Source organism: Perognathus longimembris, chromosome 10, assembly GCF_023159225.1.
Source record: "Perognathus longimembris pacificus isolate PPM17 chromosome 10, ASM2315922v1, whole genome shotgun sequence".
NCBI classification, from domain to species: domain Eukaryota; kingdom Metazoa; phylum Chordata; class Mammalia; order Rodentia; family Heteromyidae; genus Perognathus; species Perognathus longimembris.
Window position 1 is genome coordinate 72,103,116 of NC_063170.1, and position 27,427 is coordinate 72,130,542.

Sequence of the window (27,427 nt, forward strand, 5' to 3'; positions counted from 1 at the left end):
TCAGGAGGCTGAGATCTGAGGGTCACAGTTGAAAGCCAGCCCAGGACAGGAAAGTCCACGAGGCGATACCCAGTCAACCAGCAAAAAGCTGGAAGTGGAGCGATGGCTCAAGTGGTAGAGCTCTAGCCTTGAGTGAAAAAGCTCAGAGACAGTGCCCAGGTCCTGAGTTCAAGCCCCACGACCAACCAATGAAAAAAAAGTTTAAGTGCTGGCCAGTCCTGACGCCTCCCAGGCCCTGCCCAGGCACCCTGGAGGCTCTGCACCAGAGACCTGCTCTCCCAGGTCCTACCACAGGACCGCCCTGCGGGCTGGCCCCGCTCCTCCCAGCCCAAGTTAGACGTGAGGTTGCCCCATACCTCTGTACACCCCGGAGTCCGACACCTGCCCGCCGCTGCCCCTGCGCCGCTCAGCCTTCGGCTCTGTCCTCTCTCCGGCTGGTGGCTCCGAGGTGCTGGGCGGCGCTGACCACGCGTGGCGCTGTGGCGCAGGCTCCCCGGGGCAGCTCTGGAATCATCATTTGGTCCTCTCTGTGGTTTACGTGGAGGTGTGTTGTTGGGTTTGGGATTTATTTACAGTCTGGTATTTCTTTGTCCAGTCCTAATAGAAATACATGCTTCTCGAGAACTTAGTCTACTGTCACCTCAAAGGTCAAAGCTTCCTTCAGTTCCTCCCCCTGAAGGCACGGAGATTGGGTATGTCTTGTGTCCCCGGCGGGCCGACTTGCGCCTTGCACACGCGTGCAGCCCGACTGCTTGGCAGGCACACGGCTTCCTGCGCGGGGCCTCCCGGGGCCTGTGGTGGAGTCCGGGGGGTGACGCCTGCGCTCCCCCCCTCGTGCGCCAGGGGCTGTGGCCCCCGGAAGGATGCCGGGGCGTCGTGTCTCTGAGCGGCCGGTCCGGCTGTCACGTGCGTCTGCAGGACCGGGGGAGAGGACCCGGGAGGCCGAGGAGCCTGGCGCGGCTCGCCGGCTCGGTGCGGAGGGCCAGGGCGCTGAGCCAACCCGCGGGGGCCCGATGCTGGTGCCGCCCGCCTCCCGCACCGCGGCCCGCCCGCCCTCCGTGCCGAGCAGAGCCATCATTCGCCTCCCGTGATATACGACAGCGGGGAGCTGAGTGGTTTGTTTCATCTCTTCTTAAGAAAAAGTTAAATTTATAATCCCGGCCCCGACCTTCCTTGTAACTCATGTGCTCATCCTGTTAACTGGTTTAATATATGGCACCACTATTTCATTAAACAACATACAGGAATAATTAGTTCAGCAACGATGCCTCAGAACAAAAGCCCTTGATTTAGTTTAACTTTATAAGTTGTTCCCTTTTGATGTGCAAGAACACATCTGGGGCCTTAAAGAAGCAGAAAGGAGAATAGAAGCTGCTCCGCAGGCGGGGGCCGGGGTTCCGGGCAGCCGGTCACCCTTTGTCCCAGGCCTCTCGGGCGAGCGCGGGCCAGGCGGGAACGAGGCCCAGCGGTGGCCCCGTGGGACAGCCGTGCCCCAGGGCCCACGTTCCCCTGCACCCAGGCCCAGTCCCTTTCCCCTCCACATCCGCCGGGGCCGCCGCGAGCCCCGGGCAGGCAGGGAGCAGCCCTTGGCCCACCATCGCACCTTCTCCTCCCTTCGCCTTCCCGCTTCATTGTGGCCTCCACTTGGGCTCTGCTGGGGTCACACTGGCCTTTTTTGTTGGTTTGTTTGTTTTTTGCCAGTCCTGGGGCTTGAACTCGGGGCCTGGGCACTGTCCCTGGCTTCTTTTTGCTCAAGGCTAGCACTCTACCACTTGAGCCACAGCACCTCTTCGGGCTTTTTCTGTGTATGTGGTGCTGGGGAATCGAACCCAGGGCTTCGTGCCTGCGAGGCGCGTTCTGCCTCCAGGCCACGCTCCCACCCCCTCGCGTGGCCTGTTGCCGGCCCTGGCGTGGAGTCTCCCGGCTTCCTGGTGGAGCAGCTCCCGCTCTCAGCATGGCCTCTGGGACCTCGCCCTCCAGCACTTCCCTGGCCAGTGTCTCACGAGGCTGACACCCGGGGTGCCACCTCCCTGGGCCTCCTCTGCTCCTGGGCCAGCACCTCCCTCCCTCCCGCCTGCCTCCTCCAGGTTCTCTGCCGGGAGAGCAGGGTGCTCCCTTAGGCTCCCGTCCTTGCATGGCCGAGCCCCGGCTGTGTGCGGTGGGCAAGCTGTTGGTGTCTGAGGCCGCCATGGGGTCGGGCCGGGCACCTCTGATCCCCTTAGTGCCTTGGGCACCGTGCGGCCGAACCGCGGACTCCACATGCTGGGGCTGCCCGACAGCGTGAGGAGACGGCGGCACCGTGGCCCTGAGCTGGCCAGCCGAGGCCTGCGTGGACGTGTGGATGTACACGCGCAGGGCCGAGGTCTGTGTGGACGTGTGGACAACACACATGCGGGGCCGAGGTCTGTGTGGACGTGTGGATGTACACGCGCGGGGCCGAGGCCTGCGTGGACATGTGGACAACACACATGCGGGGCCGAGGTCTGTGTGGACATGTGGACAACACGCGCGGGGCCGAGGCCTGCGTGGACATGTGGACAACACACATGCGGGGCCGAGGTCTGTGTGGACACACACATGTGCGGGGCCGAGGCCTGTGTGGACACACGCATGCGGGGCCGAGGTCTGTGTGGACGTGTGGACAACACACATGTGGGGCCGAGGCCTGTGTGGACGCACGCATGTGGGGCCGAGGTCTGTGTGGACACACGCATGCGGGGCCGAGGTCTGTGTGGACGCACACATGTGGGGCCGAGGTCTGTGTGGACACACGCATGCGGGGCCGAGGTCTGTGTGGACGTGTGGACAACACACATGTGGGGCCGAGGCCTGTGTGGACGTGTGGATGTACATGCGCAGGGCCGAGGTCTGTGTGGACACACGCACGCGCGGGGCCGAGGGCGTTTTGGAGGCTTTTGCCATGCCAGGAGACACGGTTGCTCACAAGTGGCAGGCATCCCCGGCGAGTGAGCGTGAGTGAAATTCTTGTCCACCGGGACCCAGGTGTGGTCAGCTGCCGCAGATCGGGCCGCTCTCTGTCTCCGGCCTGCAGTCTTCCGGAGCCGGGTCCCGTGGTGGGGACTTCTGTCCTGCCGTCCCTGCCCTGCGCGAGGCTTTCCTCTCCACTCTCCTGTCAGGACAGCACACGGGCAGCCACCTTTTGTCCCCCTCCCTGTGGCATCTGAGCAGACGCTCTAGGCCTTCCTTGGCCTTGGCCTGGGCATCTTGCTAGGTCCTGCCCGCCGGCCGGCTCCCACCCGCTGTGACTCCCTTCCCGCCCATCAGTCTCACCCGGGCGCCCATGACGTCGAGCCACCTGCTCCTTCCTGTGAGGTCACACCGTACCCTGGTCTCCCGGGAGGTGCGGCCCGGCAGCACGCGCCAGGTGTGCAGACGCGGCTGGCAGAGGGCTGCAGAGATGGCCTGCCACGTCCTTCCCTCCAGAGGGGATGGCTGTGTTTATCCCTGCCTGTGGACACGGAGGTTGAGGCCACGGACCACGGGCACAGACCTGACAGCACCCCAGCCCGGAGCCCACGGGCACGGACCTGACAGCACCCCAGCCCGGAGCCCACGGGCACGGACCTGACAGCACCCCAGCCCGGAGCCCACGGGCACGGACGGCACCCCAGCCCAGAGCCCACGGGCACAGACCTGACAGCACCCCAGCCCGGAGCCCACGGGCACGGACCTGACAGCACCCCAGCCCGGAGCCCACGGGCACGGACAGCACCCCAGCCCAGAGCCCACGGGCACGGACGGCACCCCAGCCCGGAGCCCACGGGCACGGACAGCACCCCAGCCCGGAGCCCACGGGCACGGACAGCACCCCAGCCCGGAGCCCACGGGCACGGACAGCACCCCAGCCCAGAGCCCACGGGCACGGACGGCACCCCAGCCCGGAGCCCACGGGCACAGACCTGACAGCACCCCAGCCCGGAGCCCACGGGCACGGACAGCACCCCAGCCCAGAGCCCACGGGCACGGACGGCACCCCAGCCCGGAGCCCACGGGCACGGACAGCACCCCAGCCCGGAGCCCACGGGCACAGACCTGACAGCACCCCAGCCCGGAGCCCACGGGCACGGACCTGACAGCACCCCAGCCCGGAGCCCACGGGCACGGACGGCACCCCAGCCCGGAGCCCACGGGCACAGACCTGACAGCACCCCAGCCCGGAGCCCACGGGCACGGACGGCACCCCAGCCCAGAGCCCACGGGCACAGACCTGACAGCACCCCAGCCCGGAGCCCACGGGCACGGATGGCACCCCAGCCCGGAGCCCACGGGCACAGACCTGACAGCACCCCAGCCCGGAGCCCACGGGCACGGACGGCACCCCAGCCCGGAGCCCACGGGCACAGGCCGCACCCTATCCCAGTCTCCATGGACAGTGTCTCTGCCCTCTTGGTCGTTTGAAAACTGCATCATCAGGCAAGGAAACCTTGGGGCTGCTCAAGGCTCTCGGCCTGCTGCACCTCTCTGGTGAGTTCCGCTGCTATTCCTGCTGTTCCCGCCTCCCGGCCCTCCTCCTCCCATGCTCAGCTCCCCTCCCCGCCAGGCCGGGTCAGCAGCTGGAGCCGGAGCCCGCCACCCCGCTGCTCCTTGCTGGGAGAGTGGCCTTCGGAGGCTCTCCTGTAATCTCTCCATCCATACAGCTCTCATTTTAATTTGCGAAATTGAACCCAGATCGAGAGCCGCAAAGCCTGGGGACGGTAAATATTCATGCCTCAGCCAGCCAGGCGGCTCCATTACCGTCTAGGGCTGCAAGCATTACCTGGGGATTATGTATATTCATGGACCGATTTTTATTTTCGATATAGCATGACTCACATCGCCCTACCCCAAACGACTGCACCGAGCTCACGCCCGTAAGCTTCCAGAGCCCTCTCGAGGGGAGGGGGCCCCCCCTGCTCCACGAAGGCCACCGGCCAGGCCCCTGGGTGCCTTTCTCTCTGCTGGTAGGACGGGGATTTCTGCGGAGGCGCAGGGGAGGAGAATGTCCCCCCGCTGTGCTGTGCGGGCACTCCACCGCCCCGCGGGCCTGCGGGCCGAACCTCTGCTCCGGGGTCTCCTCGCACGCCTCTGGACGAGGCCGCCCCGCCGTCCTGCCGTCCTGGCCGGCGGCCGCACCGCTGCACCGCCTCCGCCGGGGGCATCCGGTCCTCACTGGCGGCAGCCGCGGTGCCGGCCGCAGCACGCTCCTCATCCCCCAGTGCCACCCTCACCCCAACCCAAATAAGGGTGCAGGGCTCCTCTCCCCATTGCCACAAGTGAAACGCGAATGAGTGTTTGGTTGGATGTGTTTTGGGGAGACAGGCTAGGAATCAAGTTTTAATCACTGCATATTTTAGGCAAATGCCTTATCAGTGAGCCCCAGCCCAGCCCCAATGGTAGTTCTCTGGGTGTGTGCACACGTATGTGTGCGTGTGGGTGCGCACGCGTGCGTACCAGTCCTGTGGCTTGAACTCGGGGCTTAGTGCTGTCCCTGAGCCTTTTCTTTTCTTCCTACCTTCCCTCCTTTTCTTCCTTTCTTTTTTCTCCTTCCTTCCTTCGTTTCTGTTTCTCTAAAAGCTAGTGCTCCGCCTCTGGGGCCACGGCTCCCCTTTGAGCATTCCCTCATTGTGGTTGACTGTAGCTGAGTCCCACATGCTCCCCTGCCTGCGCCGGCCTCAAACTGCGGTCCTCCGCGCTCAGCCTCCTGAGGAGCTAGGACTGCAGGCAGGGGCATCCGTGCCCAGCTTAAGCGCGTGTCTTTGCCAGAGCATCTTGGTTGCGACGCCGTGGGCGTCATTTCACTCTCGGTGTCGTCCCACACGTGCCCGCTAGGCTAGCACACTTTCTGCGGTAGCCGTGGTGGGCACCGGCTTAGCCGGGGTCGCACCGCATCGGCTGCGCGGGGACTGTGTGCGAAGCCAGCCTCCGGGGAGAACACTGGAGAGCGGGGAGACCGTCGCCCTCCGGAGCGGTCCGGTGGCTTCCGGCGGGCTCGGCTCACTGTGTGCTGTCGGGAGGGAGGCGGAGGGTCTCGGGTGTGGGAGGGCCCCCTCAGCAAGCAGCCCCGTCCACCTTGCTGCCTCTACAGGCTCGCGCCCCATTGTCTGTCCAGCGCAGTCCCGGGTGGCTGGCCCTGATGGTGTCCCGCAGCCCTGGTTAGAGCTCTGCTGCCTGTGCAGGCAGCCGCCGCCCCGCCGCCGGCCTCCCCTGTGCCCCTGCTCCAGAAAGCCTCTGGCAACCTTCCCTCCCGGAGGTGACCAGGTGCTGACGCTGGCTGCCCGTGGCCCACCCGGGTGGATCCTGCGGCCCTTGCTGGGGGACCCCGCTGCCCGTGGACCACCCGGGTGGACCCTGCGGCCCTTGCTGGGGGACCCCACTGCCCATGGCCCATTCTGGGGGACCCCGCTGCCCGTGGCCCATTCTGGGGGACCCCGCTGCCCGTGGACCACCCGGGTGGACCCTGCGGCCCTTGCTGGGGGACCCCGCTGCCCGTGGCCCACCCGGGTGGACCCTGCGGCCCTTGCTGGGGGACCCCGCTGCCCGTGGCCCATTCTGGGGGACCCCGCTGCCCGTGGCCCGCTCTGGGGGACCCCGCTTCCTGGAGGCTGCAGTACCATGTGGGGCCCAGGCGTGGCCCATGGAGCTGTGACCAAATACTATGAGGTTCACGAGGAGGGACGTGAGTGGACTCGTGTGCATTGCCTCACCCGCCTGTCCAGCCGTGAGCTGGTTACATCCACACCAGCAGTGCAGTGTGGAAGTCGGCTGTGGTGAGACCCTGCTTACGCCGGCTCTGGCACCAACCTTGTCCTTTCGCCCTCCTTTACCTCACCTTTCCCCAGCCAAGGTTCCCCTTGTGACCAGTGGCCCTCACTGGGCAGTGGCCAGAGGCCAGCGTGGGGCAGTGATGAGGGACCAGCATGGGGCAGAGACCAGAGTCCAGTGTGGGGCAGAAACCAGCGTGGGGTGGAGACCAGAGGCCAGCGTGGGGCGGATACCAGAGACCAGCGTGGGGCGGAGACCAGAGACCAGCGTGGGGCAGAGACCAGAGGCCAGCGTGGGGCAGTGACCAGCGTGGGGCAGTGACCAGCGTGGGGCAGTGACCAGAGGCCAGCGTGGGGCAGTCACCAGAGGCCAGCGTGGGGCAGTGACCAGAGGCCAGCGTGGGGCAGAGACCAGAGGCCAGTGTGGGGCAGAGACCAGAGGCCAGCGTGGGGCAGTGACCAGCGTGGGGCAGTGACCGGAGGCCAGCGAGGGGTAGTGACCAGAGGCCAGCGTGGGGCAGTGACCAGAGGCCAGCATGGGGCAGTGACCAGAGGCCAGCATGGGGCAGAGACCAGAGGCCAGCGTGGGGCAGTAACCAGCGTGGGGCAGTGACCGGAGGCCAGCAAGGGGCAGAGACCAGAGGCCAGTGTGGGGCAGTAACCAGCGTGGGGAAGAGACCAGAGGCCAGCGTGGGGCAGTGATCGGAGGCCAGCGTGGGGCAGAGACCGGAGGCCAGCGTGGGGCAGTGACCAGAGACCAGAGTCCAGCATGGGGCAGAGACCATCATGGGGCAGTGACCAGCGTGGGGCAGAGACCAGAGTCCAGTGTGGGGCAGTGACCAGCTTGGGGCAGAGATGTGGGACCAGCTGCATCCCTCTGCCTCGTTCAGAGCCTGACTGTTGTGACTGTGGCCTGGGTTCAAATCCCAGTCCTGCCATCCCTTGGCTGCGCAATGGTGTCTGGTGGTGGAGGCCAGGGCCTCGGCGTTGGCCCCCTGGCTGGGCGATGGTGTCTGGTGGTGGAGGCCAGGGCCTCGGCGTTGGCCCCCTGGCTGGGCGATGGTGTCTGGTGGTGGAGGACAGGGCCTCGGCGTTGGCCCCTGGCTGCGCAATGGTGTCCGGTGGTGGAGGCCAGGGCCTCGGCGTTGGCCCCCTGGCTGGGCGATGGTGTCTGGTGGTGGAGGCCAGGGCCTCGGCGTTGGCCCCTGGCTGCGCAATGGTGTCCGGTGGTGGAGGCCCGGGCCTCGGCGTTGGCCCCCTGGCTGGGCGATGGTGTCTGGTGGTGGAGGCCCGGGCACGGCGTTGGCCCCCTGGCTGCGCGATGGTGTCCGGTGGTGGAGGCCAGGGCCTCGGCGTTGGCCCCCTGGCTGGGCGATGGTGTCCGGTGGTGGAGGCCCGGGCCTCGGCGTTGGCCCCCTGGCTGGGCGATGGTGTCTGGTGGTGGAGGCCAGGGCCTCGGCGTTGGCCCCCTGGCTGGGCGATGGTGTCTGGTGGTGGAGGCCAGGGCCTCGGCGTTGGCCCCTGGCTGCGCAATGGTGTCCGGTGGTGGAGGCCAGGGCCTCGGCGTTGGCCCCCTGGCTGGGCGATGGTGTCTGGTGGTGGAGGCCAGGGCCTCGGCGTTGGCCCCTGGCTGCGCAATGGTGTCCGGTGGTGGAGGCCAGGGCCTCGGCGTTGGCCCCCTGGCTGGGCAATGGTGTCCGGTGGTGGAGGCCAGGGCCTCGGCGTTGGCCCCCTGGCTGGGCGATGGTGTCTGGTGGTGGAGGACAGGGCCTCGGCGTTGGCCCCTGGCTGCGCAATGGTGTCCGGTGGTGGAGGCCAGGGCCTCGGCGTTGGCCCCCTGGCTGGGCGATGGTGTCTGGTGGTGGAGGCCAGGGCACGGCGTTGGCCCCCTGGCTGGCGATGGTGTCTGGTGGTGGGTGGAGGCCCGGGCCTCGGCGTTGGCCCCTGGCTGCGTAATGGTGTCCGGTGGTGGAGGACAGGGCCTCGGCGTTGGCCCCCTGGCTGGGCGATGGTGTCTGGTGGTGGAGGCCAGGGCCTCGGCGTTGGCCCCTGGCTGCGCGATGGTGTCCGGTGGTGGAGGCCCGGGCCTCGGCGTTGGCCCCCTGGCTGGGCGATGGTGTCCGGTGGTGGAGGACAGGGCCTCGGCGTTGGCCCCTGGCTGCGCGATGGTGTCCGGTGGTGGAGGCCCGGGCCTCGGCGTTGGCCCCCTGGCTGGGCGATGGTGTCTGGTGGTGGAGGACAGGGCCTCGGCGTTGGCCCCTGGCTGCGCAATGGTGTCCGGTGGTGGAGGCCAGGGCCTCGGCGTTGGCCCCCTGGCTGGGCGATGGTGTCTGGTGGTGGAGGCCAGGGCACGGCGTTGGCCCCCTGGCTGGCGATGGTGTCTGGTGGTGGGTGGAGGCCCGGGCCTCGGCGTTGGCCCCTGGCTGCGTAATGGTGTCCGGTGGTGGAGGACAGGGCCTCGGCGTTGGCCCCCTGGCTGGGCGATGGTGTCTGGTGGTGGAGGCCAGGGCCTCGGCGTTGGCCCCTGGCTGCGCGATGGTGTCCGGTGGTGGAGGCCCGGGCCTCGGCGTTGGCCCCCTGGCTGGGCGATGGTGTCCGGTGGTGGAGGACAGGGCCTCGGCGTTGGCCCCCTGGCTGGGCGATGGTGTCTGGTGGTGGAGGACAGGGCCTCGGCGTTGGCCCCCTGGCTGCGCGATGGTGTCTGGTGGTGGGTGGAGGCCCGGGCCTCGGCGTTGGCCCCCTGGCTGGGCGATGGTGTCCGGTGGTGGAGGACAGGGCCTCGGCGTTGGCCCCCTGGCTGCGCGATGGTGTCTGGTGGTGGGTGGAGGCCCGGGCCTCGGCGTTGGCCCCCTGGCTGGGCGATGGTGTCCGGTGGTGGAGGCCCGGGCCTCGGCGTTGGCCCCCTGGCTGCGTGATGGTGTCTGGTGGTGGAGGCCCGGGCCTCGGCGTTGGCCCCCTGGCTGGGCGATGGTGTCTGGTGGTGGAGGCCCGGGCACGGCGTTGGCCCCCTGGCTGCGCGATGGTGTCTGGTGGTGGAGGACAGGGCCTCGGCGTTGGCCCCCTGGCTGGGCGATGGTGTCTGGTGGTGGAGGACAGGGCCTCCGCGTTGGCCCCCTGGCTGGGCGATGGTGTCCGGTGGTGGAGGACAGGGCCTCGGCGTTGGCCCCCTGGCTGGGCGATGGTGTCTGGTGGTGGAGGACAGGGCCTCGGCGTTGGCCCCCTGGCTGGGCGATGGTGTCTGGTGGTGGAGGCCCGGGCCTCGGCGTTGGCCCCCTGGCTGCGCGATGGTGTCTGGTGGTGGAGGACAGGGCCTCGGCGTTGGCCCCCTGGCTGCGCGATGGTGTCCGGTGGTGGAGGCCCGGGCACGGCGTTGGCCTGCGTTCGCCCGCGCTCCCAGCAGCACGGCTCCTGTCTCTGGATTGGCTGGGACAGGGAGGCAAAGCAGAGGGGAGCAGGGCCAGGAACGCGCTTGCCAGGCAGACCACCTCCACCTGGCCCCTTCATCTCCAGGAGCTCAGGGGGGCATCGGCTGGATGCCGAGCCTGAGGTGGGCCAGGCACGTGCCCTTTCTGCCCCAGGAATTGAGAGTGACACCCTGGCAGCCTCGGGCTCCGGTGAGTCGATCCCTCGGCCCCTCTCCTCGTCCGCCAGCCCGGACCCCCACGCGGCATGCAGACACGGCCTCGCCCTGCACCCACGGTGGCTGTGAGCATCCGTGTCCACTGCCGGGGAGCCTCAGATCTCACGCGACCACCCCTGACCCAGAACCACACCAGGAGGCCACGCACGGCGTGTGCTGGCAACGGCACCGCTCACCGGGGCTTTGTTTATGGGAGCGTAAATTGGCAGCCCCCACCACGTCTGCTGATGAGGGGCGAGTGACGGCGCTTTAATACAAAGACATACTACACCACAGCAAGAACCAGATAGTAATTACCTGTGGTCCTCCCTCCCGGAAAGGACCACACACACGCACACGCGTTACACACGTTATCCTGTGTGCCACTCACACGTCATATACATGTGTCTCTATGCAGAGGGAGGAACATCACAGAATTAGGAGCATGACACTGTCACATGCATTAACACATTAAACATTGTTGTACACTAACGTGTGCTGTGTCATGCACTGAGCATGTCTGTGCCGTTGTGTACACTAGCATGTTGCTATTGTACACACTAGCATGTATTGCTACTGTACACACAAACACGGATGCTTCCTAATGCGTTTAATTTGTATCTCACACGTAAAAGTCAAACCCAGGGACTCTGTGTGTATACACCAGCAGGTGTGCCATTGTGTACACTAGCATGTGATGTTATATGTACTAACACATTGGCCATTGCACACACTAGTATGTGCTGTTGCACATGCACACGTATAGTATATGCACTAACAGGTATGTCACTGCACTCACATGTACGTGCCATTTCACACACTTAACATGTGCACTGTGGAGGGACACATGGGTGAAGCAACAGAGAATCTGTGCTGGTAGCTGTCCCTGGAGAATGGGAAAGAATGGGACTTGGGCTTGACGTCTAGGTATTCCAGGTGGCAGGAACACAGGAACTGTCCAGTCATTGGAATCCGCCTACCTCCAGTCTTGCTAATAGAGGCAGGTAGGAGTAGGTCCCAGAGGCTTTAGTTGGCTGTGTTTTGGTGTTTGGGTGCTGGGCGCTGGGGTCTGGCTTTCCCCGACCCCCTCTACTATCCACACAGAGTCCTGGGCTTGACTTTTATGTGCGAGATAGGATTAAATGCATTAGGCAGCCGAAAATGTCTTATCTGTACACAGCCTAGCTTGAAGAGGGAGGGATAAGAGCAGCCAAATTGAAACCTTATTAAACAAAATTGGTTAGGTCTGATGGAGCCAAACCTAGACTGATCTTTAAGAGCTTATTTCATTTTCCCCCTCCAGTCCGAACCTCTTTGAATTGAAGTAACTGATCCCACTGTAAGCTTATTAGTGTCAAACCTTGTGTGTCTCTTTCTCCTCTCCGATTTACATTTTATTAAGTAATGATGAAGTTGCAAGGTCCCAGCCCAGGTCTTTGGCACAGCCAGGAGTTTCCAGGCCATTAATGGAATGAAAATCGGTAATAGAGGTCCAATCTCATTACCGCCAGGGCCCGCTACACAGACTCTGCACACTGAGGAGAGGATCAGCACAGAGCCGGGCCCACTCCCCCGCGCGTCTGTGGATCTCGTAGGTGGTGGGGGAGAGTGCTGCCGTTCCTCTGTGGCAGGCAGTGGCCACACCGGGCGTGCACTCTCCGCCTGGCAGGGGCACTGCCGGAGCCTGCTGTGTGTGCGTGGTTCAGTATGCTGAATTGTGCTCTACAGTGTGGTATGGTGAAAAGCCTGTGCATGAAGCGAGCATGGCCAGGATGGGGTGGCAGATGGTGGGCCTCTGTGGGCCCCCACTTTCTGGTCCGTGAGGTTGTGGTCAGCCACCCGGAGGGCAGTTGTGAAGATCGTGTGGACTCGTGTCTACACGACTCCCTTGCCGGCACCAAGTCATCCTTTGTATTGGAGGGGGGGTGTTGGTCGGGGGCCTGAACTCTGGGCCTGGGCCGGGTCCCTGAGCTCTTCAGCTCAAGGCTAGCGCTCTACCACTCGGGCCACGGCGCCGCTTCCGGTTTTCTTGAAGAGTCTCGTGGACCTTCCCACCCAGGCTGGCTTTGGCCTGTGGTCCTCAGACCTCGGCCTCCTGAGTAGGAAGGATTGCGGGCGTGAGCCACCGGTGCCCGGCTGGCACCCAGTCCTCTTGGCTTTGCCTTCCGAACGGGTCCTGCGGTGAGGGCCCCCGGGGCCCCACAGAGGAGCGACACGGGGGCTCCACCGCCAGCCTCTGCCTCTGAAAGCACGTCAACGGACACCAGGCGGCAGCGCCACGCTGTCCAGCGTGCTCCGAGTGCCCGTGGGAGGCTGAGGGCGAGGCTGGGCCCCGGAGGCCGGGGAGGAGGCTGGCCGCCCCTTTCCTGGAGGCCGCACCTGGCCGTGCCGTGCCGCGGCTCCCGCGGGGAAGCGGGCCCGGACGACGCCCGTGGATCGCACGGCGGGCTGTGGGTGGGCCTGGCCCCCCAGCCCTGCCGCGCGTCCCCGTCCTCACCCACGAAGGCTCTCGTCACCCGGGGCACTCGTGGGGAAGTCACAGAGGGAGACGGGGAGCCCCCCGGCGGCTGCCCGGGGCTCACGCCAAGTGCTCCTCACACTGGGCGGGGTGGGGGGGCGGGGTGGGGGCAGGGGGCAGGGGGGCGGGGTGGTGGGGGCAGGGGGGCGTGCGCCAGGCTCTGGCACCCGAGCGTGGTTTCTGCTCGGCTGTCGGGAGGGGGATGGAACTCGGGGCTGCCATGCAGCTCCAGCGGTTAGAGCCCCCACTTCCCATCTGTTTTGTTTGTGACCTTGGAGACGTCCGAAGCCTCTGTGTCTTCATCCATAAAATTGTATGCAAAAACATCACCCGCTTTGAAGGGGTTTTATGAAGCATAAGGGACCAGGCGATGGCGAAGCTTCTTTGTGAATCCGAAAGGACCAAACTGCTTAGCCAGCACCAGCCTGAGTTCTGAGAGGGTGCGCTCGCGGTGCTCCCTCCTCCCGAGTGCCCCGCGCAGCCCAGGGGAGCACGGCGGCGGAGGGGCCGCAGGGACGGGCCTCCGGTCGCTCCCTCTCAGGGCACGGCCGCGCCCGTCTGGGGCGGTCAGGGAGTTTTACTTGGCCACAGGATCTCCCGACTCTCCGGAGGGGCCAGCAGGTTAAGTCACAAAGTAGAGGAGATGGATCCGAGAGCACTCTTGGGGTAGAGGGCAGGGGTGCAGAGGGAGGGCCTGGGAGCTGCCCCGGCGGAGGGAAGGGAGGGGTAGGCAGGGAGAGGCTCTCCCCAGGAGGGGCTGGGAGCTGCCCCTGGGGTAGACGGGGCCTGGGTGTGGAGCGAGGGGCTGGTCCCACCCAGGAAGGGCCGTGAGTTGGATCTCAGTCTGGGCCTGCGTGGTGGGCAGCTGGTGATCCCTTCTCCATCACACGCCTGCAACGGGCGTGTGCCGATGGCCAGGGGCTCGGAGCTGTTTGACGTTTCTCTCTGATGGATCTTGGCCGTGGCTTTTGACCCTGTGCTCTCACTTTCCCCGGCCCCTGACCCTGTAGGTAGGTGGTTAATGGTCTCTAAACAAACACTGCCGTGCGCGTGAGGGCACCGGGGAGCGGCCGGGAGAGCGGAGGCTCCCTGTCCTCTCCACGCAGGCGCCCCCCGCCCCATGGAGCGGAGACTGAACACGGTCACCCTTGACCCCGGCCTGGAGTCTGATCGGGTGGACATGCGTCCCCCGCACGCTTTCTGGGGACGTTCCCTCTGCTCCTGATCTCCAGCTGACTGGAGCGGAGCTGGAGGTGCCGAGTCGGCGCGGCCTTTCAGAAGCAGAGCTAAGATCGGGTTACTCTGCCTGAACCCAGGCGGCCCCACGCGGTCCGCAGGGCGCCCAGGCCCGACCTCGCTCCAAGTCAGCCCTCCCCGCCTGCTTCAGACTCCGTGTCTTTCCAGGTCTTGCCCTTCCTGTGCCTCCGCGAGCTACCGGGCTCCGAGCCTCACGCGTGGGCGGCCCTCCCTCCGTGCTCAGGTCTCGGCGGGGGCGGCTTGAGAGCGGCTCCGCCCGGCAGGTCCCCGCTGCCGCGCTGCTCCACACGCCGCGGTCAGGTTACGTCGTCCGTGTGCAGACACGTGATGGGTATGTGCGCCGAGTTGCTGCTTTAGGGACCGTCTATCTAGGGCTTGTGGGTAGGAAGCTCCGAGGAACCGCTTGTTCTCCCTCCCCGGACTAGAACCTGGTGAGCAGCAGAAGATGGAGCCTGGGGTGGAGCTGGGGTGCCGGCTGCCTCCTCCCAGAGCTGTCGTGGGACCTGAGGAAGAAGCCTGGCCCGGCTCCCCCGCGGTCCTGGGCCCCCGACTTTCCCAGATGTTGCCACCCGGGGTCTCTCAGCGCCTCTGCCGGGGGGGGGGGGGGCGCCCGGGAGGACCTCGGCCGGCTCGTCTCATCCCCACGCGGTCCTGGACCCCCGACTTTCCCAGATGTTGCCACCCGGGGTCTCTCAGCGCCTCTGCCGGGGGGGGGGGCGCCCGGGAGAACCTCGGCCGGCTCGTCTCACGCGCTGTTCCTCTTCTCCCGGGCAGGTGGTGAGGAAGGTCAAGTCCATGCAGATGTTCCACACGCCCGTCACCGCGGCCATGCAGGGGGACCGGCTCGGCCTCTGCGTCACGCAGTTTGACCCCAAGCTGCTGGAGCGGGGGCTCGTGTGTGCCCCCGACACGCTGCCCACGGTGCACGCCGCCCTCATCTCCGTGGAGAAGATCCCCTACTTCCGGGGGCCTCTGCACACCAAGGCCAAGTTCCACATCACCGTGGGCCACGAGACCGTCATGGGCCGCCTCCTCTTCTTCAGCCCGGCCCCGGACCACTTCGACCGGGAGCCCGCGCTGGACTCCTTCGACTTCTCCCAAGAATACCTCTTCCAGGAGCAGTACCTGTGTAAGGACGTGGCCCCCGCGGCGGCCGCCAGCAGCCAGGTTGACGGAGCCGGCCCGGCCCCCGAGGGCCGGCACCCGCGGCAGCAGTGGGCGCTCGTGGAGTTTGAGAAGCCCGTCACCTGCCCGCGGCTGTGCCTGGTGATCGGCTCCCGGCTGGACGCCGACATCCACTCTAATTCCTGCCGGCTGGCCTTCCACGGCGTCCTGCTCCACGGGCTGGAGGACAGGAACTACGCGGAGAGCTTCCTGCCGGCGCTGAGGGTCTACAAGCTGAAGCACAAGCAGGGCCTGGTGGACCGGGTGAGCTCGGCCGCTCCGCTAGGCCTTCCCGTGCCCGCAGGGAGGGGCGGGACCCCACACCGGGCGGGGGGGCCCCCAGGGGCCTCTGGGCTTCCGATCAGATGGTGGAGGCCCCTCCCGCACCAGCCCCACCCACCCGCGCTTGCTTCCCGGGTAGAAACAGCCCTTCTCCCAGCCAGTGCTAAGCACGCTTGGGCTCCAGCCCTCTGGGCCACGCCCGTGCCTGTGCCATCCGCTGTGCCCTGGAGCACACTGGCCCGCCGTGGCCCCGGGCCGGGCCACACTTGCAGGGTGGGAGCCCAGTGCCGGGAAACAAGAGGAGGGAAGGAGACGGGAAGTGCGTTGTTGCCTGGGGCACGCTGGTGTACCGGACAGGGGTCTGGTGTCCAGCCGTCTCTAGGCTGGCTGTCTGGATGTCGCTGGGAGCCCCCTGGAGGCGCCGGCCATCACCGGTCTGTGTGCGCTGAGTGGGAGCCCGGGCCCGCCCAGCCTCCGGTGGAAAGTGCTGCCCCCTGTGGCCTCCTGAGAGGGTCCAGATGGCGAGCAGACCCGCAGCCTCCGCAGGGTCTGCAGGGGCCTTCAGCCCGCCGTGACACCCCCCCCCCCCCCGGCCTGGTCCACAGGGTCTGCCAGGGCCTTCAGCCCGCCGTGACACCCCCCCCCCCCGTCCACAGGGTCTGCCGGGGCCTTCAGCCCTCTGTGCCCCCCCTCCCCCAGCCTGGTCTGCAGGGTCTGCCGGGGCGTTCATCCCGCCATGCCCCCCCCCTGCCTGAGACTGCTGAGGGCTGTGGGGGGGCCCCACAGGTGTCTCCTCAGCCCGGCCTTCACGAGTGGGGAGCCCCGCCTCGCAAACCCCTCGCCTGGCTCCCATCCACTCCCCTAGCCCTTGGGACCAGCTTTTCCCAGACGCGGAGGCCCGCGCTGGCCGTGGGGTAGCCCTCTGGGGCCCTTGAGACCCAGCGCCCTCAGCCCCAGCCGCTGGTGCGGCGCTGAGGTGCCCGGCTCCCCCAGGCCCTGGGGCCCGGGCCGGCTGCCGAGCCTTGGCCCCGCACCGTGGCACGGCCTCCCCCGTGGGGCCCCGGCTGCCTGGCGCTCAGCCGAGGGCTCCCTGTGGCTTCAGCTTCCCGCGGCCCCGGCCTGGCCTTCCCTCCCGGACAGCCCCGAGTGCCCCGTGCCCACCTCCAGGGGCCCGGCTTCTCTCCGGCGAGGCTGCCCCGAGCCCCGAGCCCGGCCGGTCACTGCCTGGCTGAGCAGGGGAGCCTTGCCCTCCCGCCTGCAGAGGGCCGGCGTGGCCGCGCGCGGATCGTGGGACGTGGCCAACGAGCCGGTGCTCCCCCGTGGCTTTTCTGAAGACGGAGCGCCCCGGGGTGCCCACTCCCGCGTGCCTGGGGAGGGAACGCAGGGCTGAGGGCAAGGCCTGCAGGCCGCCACTCTGCTGCCCAGGCTCTGCCCGGGGTGCGGGGACACACGGTGCCCCCTCTGCAGGGCGACAGCGGGTATGCACGCGTGTGGCCGTGGGCTAGGAACAGGCGGAGGCCACCGTGCGGGCCACGTGTGCCGCCCTCTCCTGCCACGCGGGGCGGGGCACGGAGCAGAGGAGGACACAGACACCCACCCAGCTCCTGCCGCACCGCCTGACGAGCCACGAGCTGAAAGAGCCGGCTGCGGGAGTCCCGTGCTCCTTCCTGACCCGCGGGGCCGGGAAACCCCCTCCTCACCTTAGTCACGTGCTTAAAACAGTATTTTGGTAACGTAGGTCGGTGACCTGGGCCCCACCACACATGACCAGAGCACCGGGCGCGCGCTGCCCACGGGGCCACAGAACCCCAGCCCGCGGGAGCCCGCGGCCTCCTGGCCCTCGCCGGGTGTTTATGTAACACTGAAACTAACTCTGGGGGTCGCCTGCGTCTGGCACGGAAGCCCCCAAGCTTTTTGAAGTTCCCCCGACGTTAATAGAATTAGTCTGCCTCCGCATAAGACGCTGGCTCGGGGAACGATGGGTCCTCTGCTGTCTGGGACTCGGTGTATTTAAGATAACACGTTAAATCAAACGGGAGGGCGGGAGGGCGGTGAGGAGCCTTCCCGAGGCCTCCTTGCCGAGAGGGGGGCCTGCGCCCAGCCAGCGCTGGGAAGCCCAGCCGGGGCCACGAGGCCACACCGGCCTGCGGGCCGCGGCCTTGGCCGTGTCGGTGCTCTTCCAGGAGATGCCAGAGAACGGGGCCCGGGGGCCCTCGTTGACTGCGTTACCCCTAAAGACCCCCCCCGGCCCCGTGCTCGGTCTCCCGTCTCCCGTGTGCCCCTCTCCGCGAGGAGGCGTCTGAGTGACTAGGGCAGGACCGCACAGGTGCGTGGCCTGCGGGCCGAGCCTTCCCGCCAGAACTCGCAGCCCGCCACCCAGCAGAGCCAGCGACTGCTCTCCGGAGCAAGAGGGGAGAGATAGTGGCACAGCTCTGTCCTAGGTGTGGGGAAGCCTCTAGAAGCAGAACATGCCAGAGTGGAGCCCAGGAAGGTGGGCTGGAGCCCCTGGGCAGGGGGAGGTTGAGGGCAGAAGTGTGGGCGAGTGGGAGGGTGGCCGTTCACAACTGCTTCCCTGGGTTTACTATATGTGTGTCGGTGAGGCTGTCAGTAAAGGAGAGACCGGTGTGAGGGGGCAGCGCACGGCCGGAGCCACTCCCTGACCCCTCATGGCGCCAACCAGAGTGCTGCTGGGGGGCTCCTGCCCCCACCCGCCTCCCTGGCACGCCTGCCCCAGCGGAGCAGTCAACACGCGGGGTGGGGGTGCCGCATAGATCAGGTAGCCATCTCAGCACAGGGCCAGCCGGGCCCCACAGGCTGGGGAGCCCGGGCTGCGCATCGGGGCTCGGCTCTGCCCCCCACCCTCCTCTCGGTCCACGTTCACAGAGGAGTGTGGACGGCACTGGCTGGAAACACTGCTCTGGAGCCCATCCGGCCCTGTGGTACTCTGTGTTGTTTTCTGAGTCTCGTGTGCGGCCGGGGCTGTCTTCAAACTTACCGTCTCCCTGTGTGGGCCTGCTGAGTCCTCGGGTCACAGACATGGCCGCCACGCGCTGTGGGGCCTCTCTAAGCAGGCTGTGTGGTCTTGACGCAAGGACCGCCATCTTTGACATTTGGCCACGGTGGGGCTCAGTCCGATCTGTCCCCAAAGGCCCCAGGCAGAGGGCAACGCTAGGGCCCGGCAGGCTTGACGGGCATTTCCTGTGCTTCTTAGACCCTGAGATCTTGGCTTGCGCCTCAGCCGTAGCCTTTCAGGGTTCAGGGCCCCTGTGAGGTGCCCCTGCCACCACGAGCTCAACAGCGCCCATGCTGGGGTTGTGTCTCAGCCAGGCCAGAGCCATCGGTTGGGTGCAGCTGGGCCAGGTAGGCTGAGCCCATCCCCACGCAGGCCGCCCTGCCAGGAGCCCGGAGTGTCTGCTCCTCTAGGGGACGCGGCTGGAGCTGCCCGCGCCACTTAGAACTAGGGTGTCCTTCCCAGCCAGGCCCCGCCTCCCCCGAGGGTGCTCTGTGCCGGGGTGGGAGGCCGGTGGGCCGGCCCTCGGGGGCGGGGCGGGGCCTGGGAGCTCTGCCCCGGAGCTGGGTCCTGGAGGACGAGGAGGGAAGGGGAGGGACTGTGCAAGTAGAAATTATTATTCTTATCGTTATTTGTATCCAGTTCATCCATCAGCAGGGAGGGAGGATGTGAGTACCTTTTATCTCGGGCTATGAATCAAGTCGAATAGAATGTATTTTTTCAAAAGGATTTTAGGGTAAATGAGATCATTTCTCCTTTGCAAAGCAATCCATCCGGAGCCTCTGACCAGGCTCGACCACCCCTGGAGCAGCAGTGAGGCGACCCTGAAGCTCAGGGCACCCCGCGGGCCGGCGTGCGGCAGACTCTGCCCTGCTGCTCCGGCGTTGGAGTGGGGCGTGTCCTCACGCGCCGGAGGGCAGAGCCGCCGCCGCCCCGGGCTCTGCCGGAACCGAGGCCAGGCCCTCCGAGCTCCCGGAGTGCGCCCCGTCTCCCGTGCGCCCCGTCTCCCGTGCGCCCCGTGTCAGCATACCCATCTCCTCGTGTGCGCCCCGTCTCCTGTGCACCCCGTGTCAGCATACCCATCTCCTCGTGTGCGCCCCGTCTCCTGTGCACCCCGTGTCAGCATACCCATCTCCTCGTGTGCGCCCCGTCTCCTGTGCACCCCGTGTCAGCATACCCATCTCCTCGTGTGTGCCCCGTCTCCTGTGCACCCCGTGTCAGCATACCCATCTCCTCATGTGCACCCCATGTCAGCATACCCATCTCCTCGTGTGCACCCCGTCTCCTGTGCACCCCGTCTCCTTTGCACCCTGTGTCAGCATACCCATCTCCTCATGTGCACCCCGTCTCCTGTGCACCCCGTGTCAGCATACCCGTCTCCTCATGTGTACCCGTCTCCTGTGCACCCTGTCTCCTGTGCACCCCGTCTCCTGTGCACCCCGTGTCAGCATACCCATCTCCTCGTGTGCACCCCGTCTCCTGTGCACCCCGTGTCAGCATACCCATCTCCTCATGTGCACCCCATCTCCTGTGCACCCCGTGTCAGCATACCCATCTCCTCGTGTGCACCCCGTCTCCTGTGCACCCCGTGTCAGCATACCCATCTCCTCATGTGCACCCCATCTCCTGTGCACCCCGTGTCAGCATACCCATCTCCTCGTGTGCACCCCGTCTCCTGTGCACCCCGTGTCAGCATACCCATCTCCTCATGTGCACCCCATCTCCTGTGCACCCCGTGTCAGCATACCCGTCTCCTCATGTGTACCCGTCTCCTGTGCACCCCGTCTCCTGTGCACCCCGTCTCCTGTGCACCCCGTCTCCTGTGCACCCTGTGTCAGCATACCCATCTCCTCGTGTGCACCCCGTCTCCTGTGCACCCCGTGTCAGCATACCTGTCTCCTCATGTGTACCTGTCTCCTGTGCACCCCGTCTCCTCTGCACCCCGTGTCAGCATACCCATCTCCTCGTGTGCACCCCGTCTCGTGTGCACCCCGTCTCCTGTGCACCCCGTCTCCTGTGCATCCCATCGCGTGCACCCCTCTCGCGTGTACCCGTCTCTCGTGCACCCCCTTCACGCACACTCTGTCCCATCTCACTGCACCCTCCTCTCCTGGGTGGTCTCCCCGTCTCCCCGTGTGTGCCCTCTCCATCTCACATGCACCCCCTCGCCCCCTGCTCTGTTCCCTGGCACCCCACACAGAGCTGCCCCACCCCCACCCCCCGTTCTCAGCCGTCGCCGGCCGCGCTGGCAGACCCGGGGCTGCCAGTGGGAAACAGCCGGGATGCAGGGGTGAGACAGGCTGTGCCGGGGTCTGCCCCCCAGCGTGCTGCTCACCTCTCCTCTGCACGCTAGCTGACCAGGAGCGAGCACACGGGAGCCGGCCGGTCAGCTAGTGTGTCCCTGCTCCCGTGTGCCGGCCCCCGTGTGCTCGCTCCTGGTCAGCTCCCGTGTGCCGGCTCCCGTGTGCTCGCTCCTGGTCGGCTCCCGTGTGCCGGCCCCCGTGTGCTCGCTCCTGGTCAGCTCCCGTGTGCTCGCTCCTGGTCAGCTCCCGTGTGCTCGCTCCTGGTCAGCTCCCGTGTGCTCGCTCCTGGTCAGCTCCCGTGTGCCGGCCCCCGTGTGCTCGCTCCTGGTCAGCTCCCGTGTGCTCGCTCCTGGTCAGCTCCCGTGTGCCGGCTCCCGTGTGCTCGCTCCTGGTCAGCCCCCGTGTGCTCGCTCCTGGTCAGCTCTCGTGTGCCGGCCCCCGTGTGCTCGCTCCTGGTCAGCTCCCGTGTGCTCGCTCCTGGTCAGCTCCCGTGTGCCGGCTCCCGTGTGCTCGCTCCTGGTCAGCTCCCGTGTGCCGGCTCCCGTGTGCTCGCTCCTGGTCAGCTCCCGTGTGCTCGCTCCTGGTCAGCCCCCGTGTGCTCGCTCCTGGTCAGCTCCCGTGTGCTCGCTCCTGGTCAGCTCCCGTGTGCCGGCTCCCGTGTGCTCGCTCCTGGTCAGCTCCCGTGTGCCGGCTCCCGTGTGCTCGCTCCTGGTCAGCTCCCGTGTGCTCGCTCCTGGTCAGCTCCCGTGTGCCGGCTCCCGTGTGCTCGCTCCTGGTCAGCTCCCGTGTGCCGGCTCCCGTGTGCTCGCTCCTGGTCAGCTCCCGTGTGCCGGCCCCCGTGTGCTCGCTCCTGGTCAGCTCCCGTGTGCTCGCTCCTGGTCAGCTCCCGTGTGCCGGCTCCCGTGTGCTCGCTCCTGGTCAGCCCCCGTGTGCTCGCTCCTGGTCAGCTCTCGTGTGCCGGCCCCCGTGTGCTCGCTCCTGGTCAGCTCCCGTGTGCTCGCTCCTGGTCAGCTCCCGTGTGCCGGCTCCCGTGTGCTCGCTCCTGGTCAGCTCCCGTGTGCCGGCTCCCGTGTGCTCGCTCCTGGTCAGCTCCCGTGTGCCGGCTCCCGTGTGCTCGCTCCTGGTCAGCCCCCGTGTGCTCGCTCCTGGTCAGCCCCCGTGTGCCGGCTCCCGTGTGCTCGCTCCTGGTCAGCTCCCGTGTGCCGGCCCCCGTGTGCTCGCTCCTGGTCAGCTCCCGTGTGCCGGCTCCCGTGTGCTCGCTCCTGGTCAGCTCCCGTGTGCTCGCTCCTGGTCAGCTCCCGTGTGCTCGCTCCTGGTCAGCTCCCGTGTGCTCGCTCCTGGTCAGCCCCCGTGTGCCGGCTCCCGTGTGCTTATGTTTCTAATTACAATAATTACTTTAGTTACTCTTGGTCAGCTAGCATGTGCTTGCTCCCGGCTGGCTCACGTGTGCCTGCTCCTGTGTCGAGATTCCTGCGTCCCCCCCTTCCTGTACCAGGAGCCCCGTGTCCCCCCTCTTGTGCCGAGATCCCTGCGTGCCCCCCACCCGTGCTGGGAGCCCCGTGTCCCCCCACCCGTGTCCCCCCACCTGTGGGGGTTGGGGCTCCTGGCACGGGGGGGTACAGAAAGGCCTCGGGCCACACTGGGGGTGCATGTGGCAGTACGGGAGGCACAGCTGGCCCACAGATTCCACAGATTCCGGAGGAGGAGCTCGCAGCCAGGGCCCGGCCGGCTCTGGAGACCCCCGGCCCCCGGGACGGGTGGGGCAGGGAGCAGCAGGGGACCGGCGACCGTGACCAAGCTCACGGGGCTGCCGTGTGCACGGAGGCGTGGCTCTGTGTGACTTGCTCCCAGGCGTGCGTGGAGGGCCGGGTGGACGAGGGCTCAGGCCTCTGCCAGGTCCTGCACGTCCTCGCGCTGGTCAGCTCTTCCGGCGGGTACTAATGCCTTCTCTTTCTGGGCAGGTGATGGATGACTACAATGTGATCGGCCGCTCCCTTTTCAAAAAGGAGACGAACATCCAGCTGTTCGTGGGGCTCGAGGTGCACCTGTCCACGGGGGAGCGAGGGGTCATCGACAGCGCCTTTGGCCAGAGCGGCAAGTTCAAGATCCACATCCCTGGTAAGTTCAGCTACGATCTGCCGGAGGGCCACCACCCACGACCCGGAACCCTACCCTGGGCTCGGAACTCCCGTCCTGCTCCGGCCTGAGGCTGAGCAGCCGGCGTGGTGGCCCGGAGACCGCACATGCAGCTGTGGTTCCTCTGTACTCGCGTCCCACCGTGTGCACCCCCTCGGCTTCCCTGTGAGCGTGGGCAGACCCGACCTTTCAGGACGGCGTGAAGGAGGGATGCGATCGTGCCAGGGCCTGGCACTCCGCCGGGCACTGCAGTTTCTAGTTCCCACCTATGGATTACCACCGCCCGCCCCTGCCTGTGGAGGCGGTGGAACTGGCTTCCCACCAGCTCTGTGGACGCTAGTGGGATGTGCATTGGCCTCTGGAGATGGAGCCCTGGGTTTCTTGGGTGTATGGCCATTCTTTGGGTTATGTGTCCATTTATTTGCCCAGCCTGCATTCCACTGAGGCCAGTGCATACCGGCTCATGCTGGGTGCGGGGTGTGGAGCTGGTAGTGGTGGGAGGTGCCGGGGTGTGCTGGGTGCCGGGGTGTGGAGTCGGTGGTCGCGGGAGGTGCCGTGTGTGCTGGGTGCCGGGGTGTGGAGTCGGTGGTCGCGGGAGGTGCCGCGTGTGCTGGGTGCCGGGGTGTGGAGCCGGTGGTGGTGGCGGGAGGTGCCGGGGTGTGGAGCCGGTGGTGGTCGCGGGAGGTGCCGGGGTGTGCTGGGTGCCGGGGTGTGGAGTCGGTGGTCGCGGGAGGTGCCGTGTGTGCTGGGTGCCGGGGTGTGGAGCCGGTGGTCGCGGGAGGTGCCATGTGTGCTGGGTGCGGGGTGTGGAGCCGGTGGTGGTGGCGGGAGGTGCCGGGGTGTGGAGCCGGTGGTGGTGGCGGGAGGTGCCGGGGTGTGGAGCCGGTGGTGGCGGGAGGTGCCGGGGTGTGGAGCCGGTGGTGGCGGGAGGTGCCGGGGTGTGGAGCCGGTGGTGGTGGCGGGAGGTGCCGGGGTGTGGAGCCGGTGGTGGTGGCGGGAGGTGCCGGGGTGTGGAGCCGGTGGTGGTGGCGGGAGGTGCCGGGGTGTGGAGCCGGTGGTGGTGGTGGGAGGTGCCGGGGTGTGGCTGGGTGCGGGGTGTGGAGCCGGTGGTGGTGGCGGGAGGTGCCGGGGTGTGGAGCCGGTGGTGGTGGCGGGAGGTGCCGGGGTGTGGAGCCGGTGGTGGCGGGAGGTGCCGGGGTGTGGAGCCGGTGGTGGTGGTGGGAGGTGCCGGGGTGTGGAGCCGGTGGTGGCGGGAGGTGCCGGGGTGTGGAGCCGGTGGTGGCGGGAGGTGCCGGGGTGTGGAGCCGGTGGTGGTGGCGGGAGGTGCCGGGGTGTGGAGCCGGTGGTGGTGGCGGGAGGTGCCGGGGTGTGGAGCCGGTGGTGGCGGGAGGTGCCGGGGTGTGGAGCCGGTGGTGGCGGGAGGTGCCGGGGTGTGGAGCCGGTGGTGGCGGGAGGTGCCGGGGTGTGGAGCCGGTGGTGGTGGTGGTGGGAGGTGCCGGGGTGTGGAGCCGGTGGTGGTGGCGGGAGGTGCCGGGGTGTGGAGCCGGTGGTGGCGGGAGGTGCCGGGGTGTGGAGCCGGTGGTGGCGGGAGGTGCCGGGGTGTGGAGCCGGTGGTGGTGGCGGGAGGTGCCGGGGTGTGGAGCCGGTGGTGGCGGGAGGTGCCGGGGTGTGGAGCCGGTGGTGGTGGCGGGAGGTGCCGGGGTGTGGAGCCGGTGGTGGTGGCGGGAGGTGCCGGGGTGTGGAGCCGGTGGTGGTGGCGGGAGGTGCCGGGGTGTGGAGCCGGTGGTGGCGGGAGGTGCCGGGGTGTGGAGCCGGTGGTCGCGGGAGGTGCCGGGGTGTGGAGCCGGTGGTGGTGGCGGGAGGTGCCGCGTGTGCTTGGCAGGGGAGAGGGCCACACCAGGCGTGCTGGTTCTAGTGGGCTGTGCCGGAGAGGCTTGCACAGGAGTGTAGGAGGAACGTTCCACAGAGCAGGCCGGCAGTCCCTGAGGTGGTGTGGCTTGTGTGTGAGGGCCACCAGCCTGCCGAGGACACTGCAGGTGCTGCCGCTCTAGCTCCTGGTAGCATGGAAGGGGTGTGGATGTCCGTAACAATCACCATCGCCTCTGACCTTTCATTCTCCAACATCAAAGCATAAAAAATTTCAAACATACTGCAACACTGAAGAATTCTACAGTGATCCCATCACCCACCCTGCTTTTCTATGGATTTCTTGTCTTTTCTGTGGTGTAGACCGGGTTGAAATGGCAAAGACAGACACAAGGGGGACGTTTAGGGTGGATGAGAAAGGTGGGGATGGTTTGGGGCTTCCTGGCCGTCTCCTGTAAACAGAGTGGTGCCCTGGCATCTGCTCTGGCACCTTCCAGACACCTCCCACCCCTGCTCCAGAGGCTCTGACCTCCTCCCTGGGCTCCTACGCCTCGTGGCCAGGTCTCCTTCTTGATGTCAGCCTTCTGAGAGAAACAGGGCGGGTATCATGCAGTGTCTCCTTCCCGTCTCCCTGGTGTGGCTTCACCACTGATTCAGACTGTGCATTGGGAAGGAACCCTGCACGGCTGGTTCAGACTGTGCTTTGGGAAGGAACCCTGCACGGCTGGTTCAGACTGTGCTTTGGGAAGGAACCCTGCACGGCTGGCTCAGACTGTGCATCGGGAAGGAACCCTGCACGGCTGGTTCAGACTGTGCTTTGGGAAGGAACCCTGCACGGCTATTCAGACTGTGCTTTGGGAAGGAATCTTGCATGACTGGTTCAGTTTGTGCATTGAGGAGGCGCTGCATGACTGGTTCAGACTATGCATTGGGGAGGAGCTGCATGACTGGTTCAGACTGTGCATTGGGGAGGAGCTGCATGACTGGTTCAGACTGTGCATTGAGGAGGAGCTGCATGACTGGTTCAGACTGTGCATTGAGGAAGAGCTGCATGACTGGTTCAGACTATACATTGGGGAGGCGCTGCATGACTGGTTCAGACTATGCATTAGGGAGGAGCTGCATGACTGGTTCAGACTATACATTGGGGAGGAGCTGCATGACTGGTTCAGACTGTATTAGGGAGGAGCTGCATGACTGGTTCAGACTATGCATTAGGGAGGAGCTGCATGACTGGTTCAGACTGCATTGAGGAAGAGCTGCATGACTGGTTCAGACTATGCATTGGGGAGGAGCTGCATGACTGGTTCAGACTGTGCATTGGGGAGGAGCTGCATGACTGGTTCAGACTGTATTAGGGAGGAGCTGCATGACTGGTTCAGACTGTGCATTGGGGAGGAGCTGCATGACTGGTTCAGACTGTGCTTTGGGAGGAGCTGCATGACTGGTTCAGACTGTGCTTTGGGAGGAGCTGCATGACTGGTTCAGACTGTATTAGGGAGGAGCTGCATGACTGGTTCAGACTGTGCTTTGGGAGGAATCATGCAGGTGAAATGAGTGGAGTTTGGTCCAGCAACTGGGATGAGGTGGTGGTCTGGGGTTTGGGAGGAACTGAGGACACACCCAGGGAGCTTCCGGACCCACAGCCAGTCCCACACACAGCCCAGGGCTGGTCCCCAGGGACCCCTGCGTGCCCCCAGGGCTAAGCCCAGAGGGAAGAGGAGCTGCTGCGTCCCCAGTGCCTCTCTCCTACCACCCCCCTTCCCGCCCCCACACAGAAGCAGTCTGACAGAGTGGCCCACTGGACTGGGAAGAGAAGGTGGCCCTCTAGCTGGGATGATCAGTTCCTGAGAATCTGAAATGCCCCAGCCAAGTGTCATGACCCCAGCCTCCAAGAACAGGAAAGCGTAAGAGGGTCCACAGGCCCTCGCCCTGTGGGCAGACGCCAGCGCCTCCCGAGACGTCCGCTGGCCGTGGGCCTCCGTGGGTTAGCATCTGTGTCCCAGTAAGGTGCCGCCCAGTGTGTGAGAACTTCCCGAACCCGTTTTGTCTATTATAGCCTCAAAAGAATGGCACTGCTCAAAGAGCTTCGTGTTGTGACCCGTCGTTAACATGCTGACTTCACTGCCCTGTCTTCTCTGTCTGCAAAGGCTCCTCTTGGTGCAGTGAGATTATACGGGTGCATAAACGTGTATTCCAGTTCTTTCCGTTAATATTATTGCCTCAGTTTTTATTCTTTTGCTATTTTACCCTGCACTCCCCAGAAGATAGAGTGGCAGCCTCGGCCAGCACTGGCCACGCCCTTCCCTGGCCACGCCCTTCCCTGGCCACGCCCTTCCCTGGCCACGCCCCACACTGGGCACATCCCAGAGCCACTGCTCCTGGGTGGATGCCCCAGTGAGCCCCTGGGCCTCCCTAGCTTCCGTTTCCCTGTCTGTAAAATGGGGTCCTGTGTGTGACTCGGGTGGGGGCCCCGAGTAGTGGCTGTGGCCGTGGACACTGCGGCCCTCC

General features: G+C 66.2%; 1 protein-coding gene across 3 annotated transcripts in view; it reads left to right on the plus strand.

Moving 5' to 3' along the window:
• Eefsec (eukaryotic elongation factor, selenocysteine-tRNA specific) overlaps window positions 1–27,427 on the plus strand; it is a 161,067-nt gene that overhangs the window by 110,271 nt on the left and 23,369 nt on the right. For all 3 annotated transcript variants that reach the window (XM_048356365.1, XM_048356363.1, XM_048356364.1), the window contains 2 exons: window positions 14,930–15,583; window positions 22,876–23,032. In XM_048356365.1, the coding sequence (XP_048212322.1) occupies window positions 14,930–15,583; window positions 22,876–23,032 (811 nt within the window). The remainder of the gene's footprint in view (window positions 1–14,929; window positions 15,584–22,875; window positions 23,033–27,427) is intronic.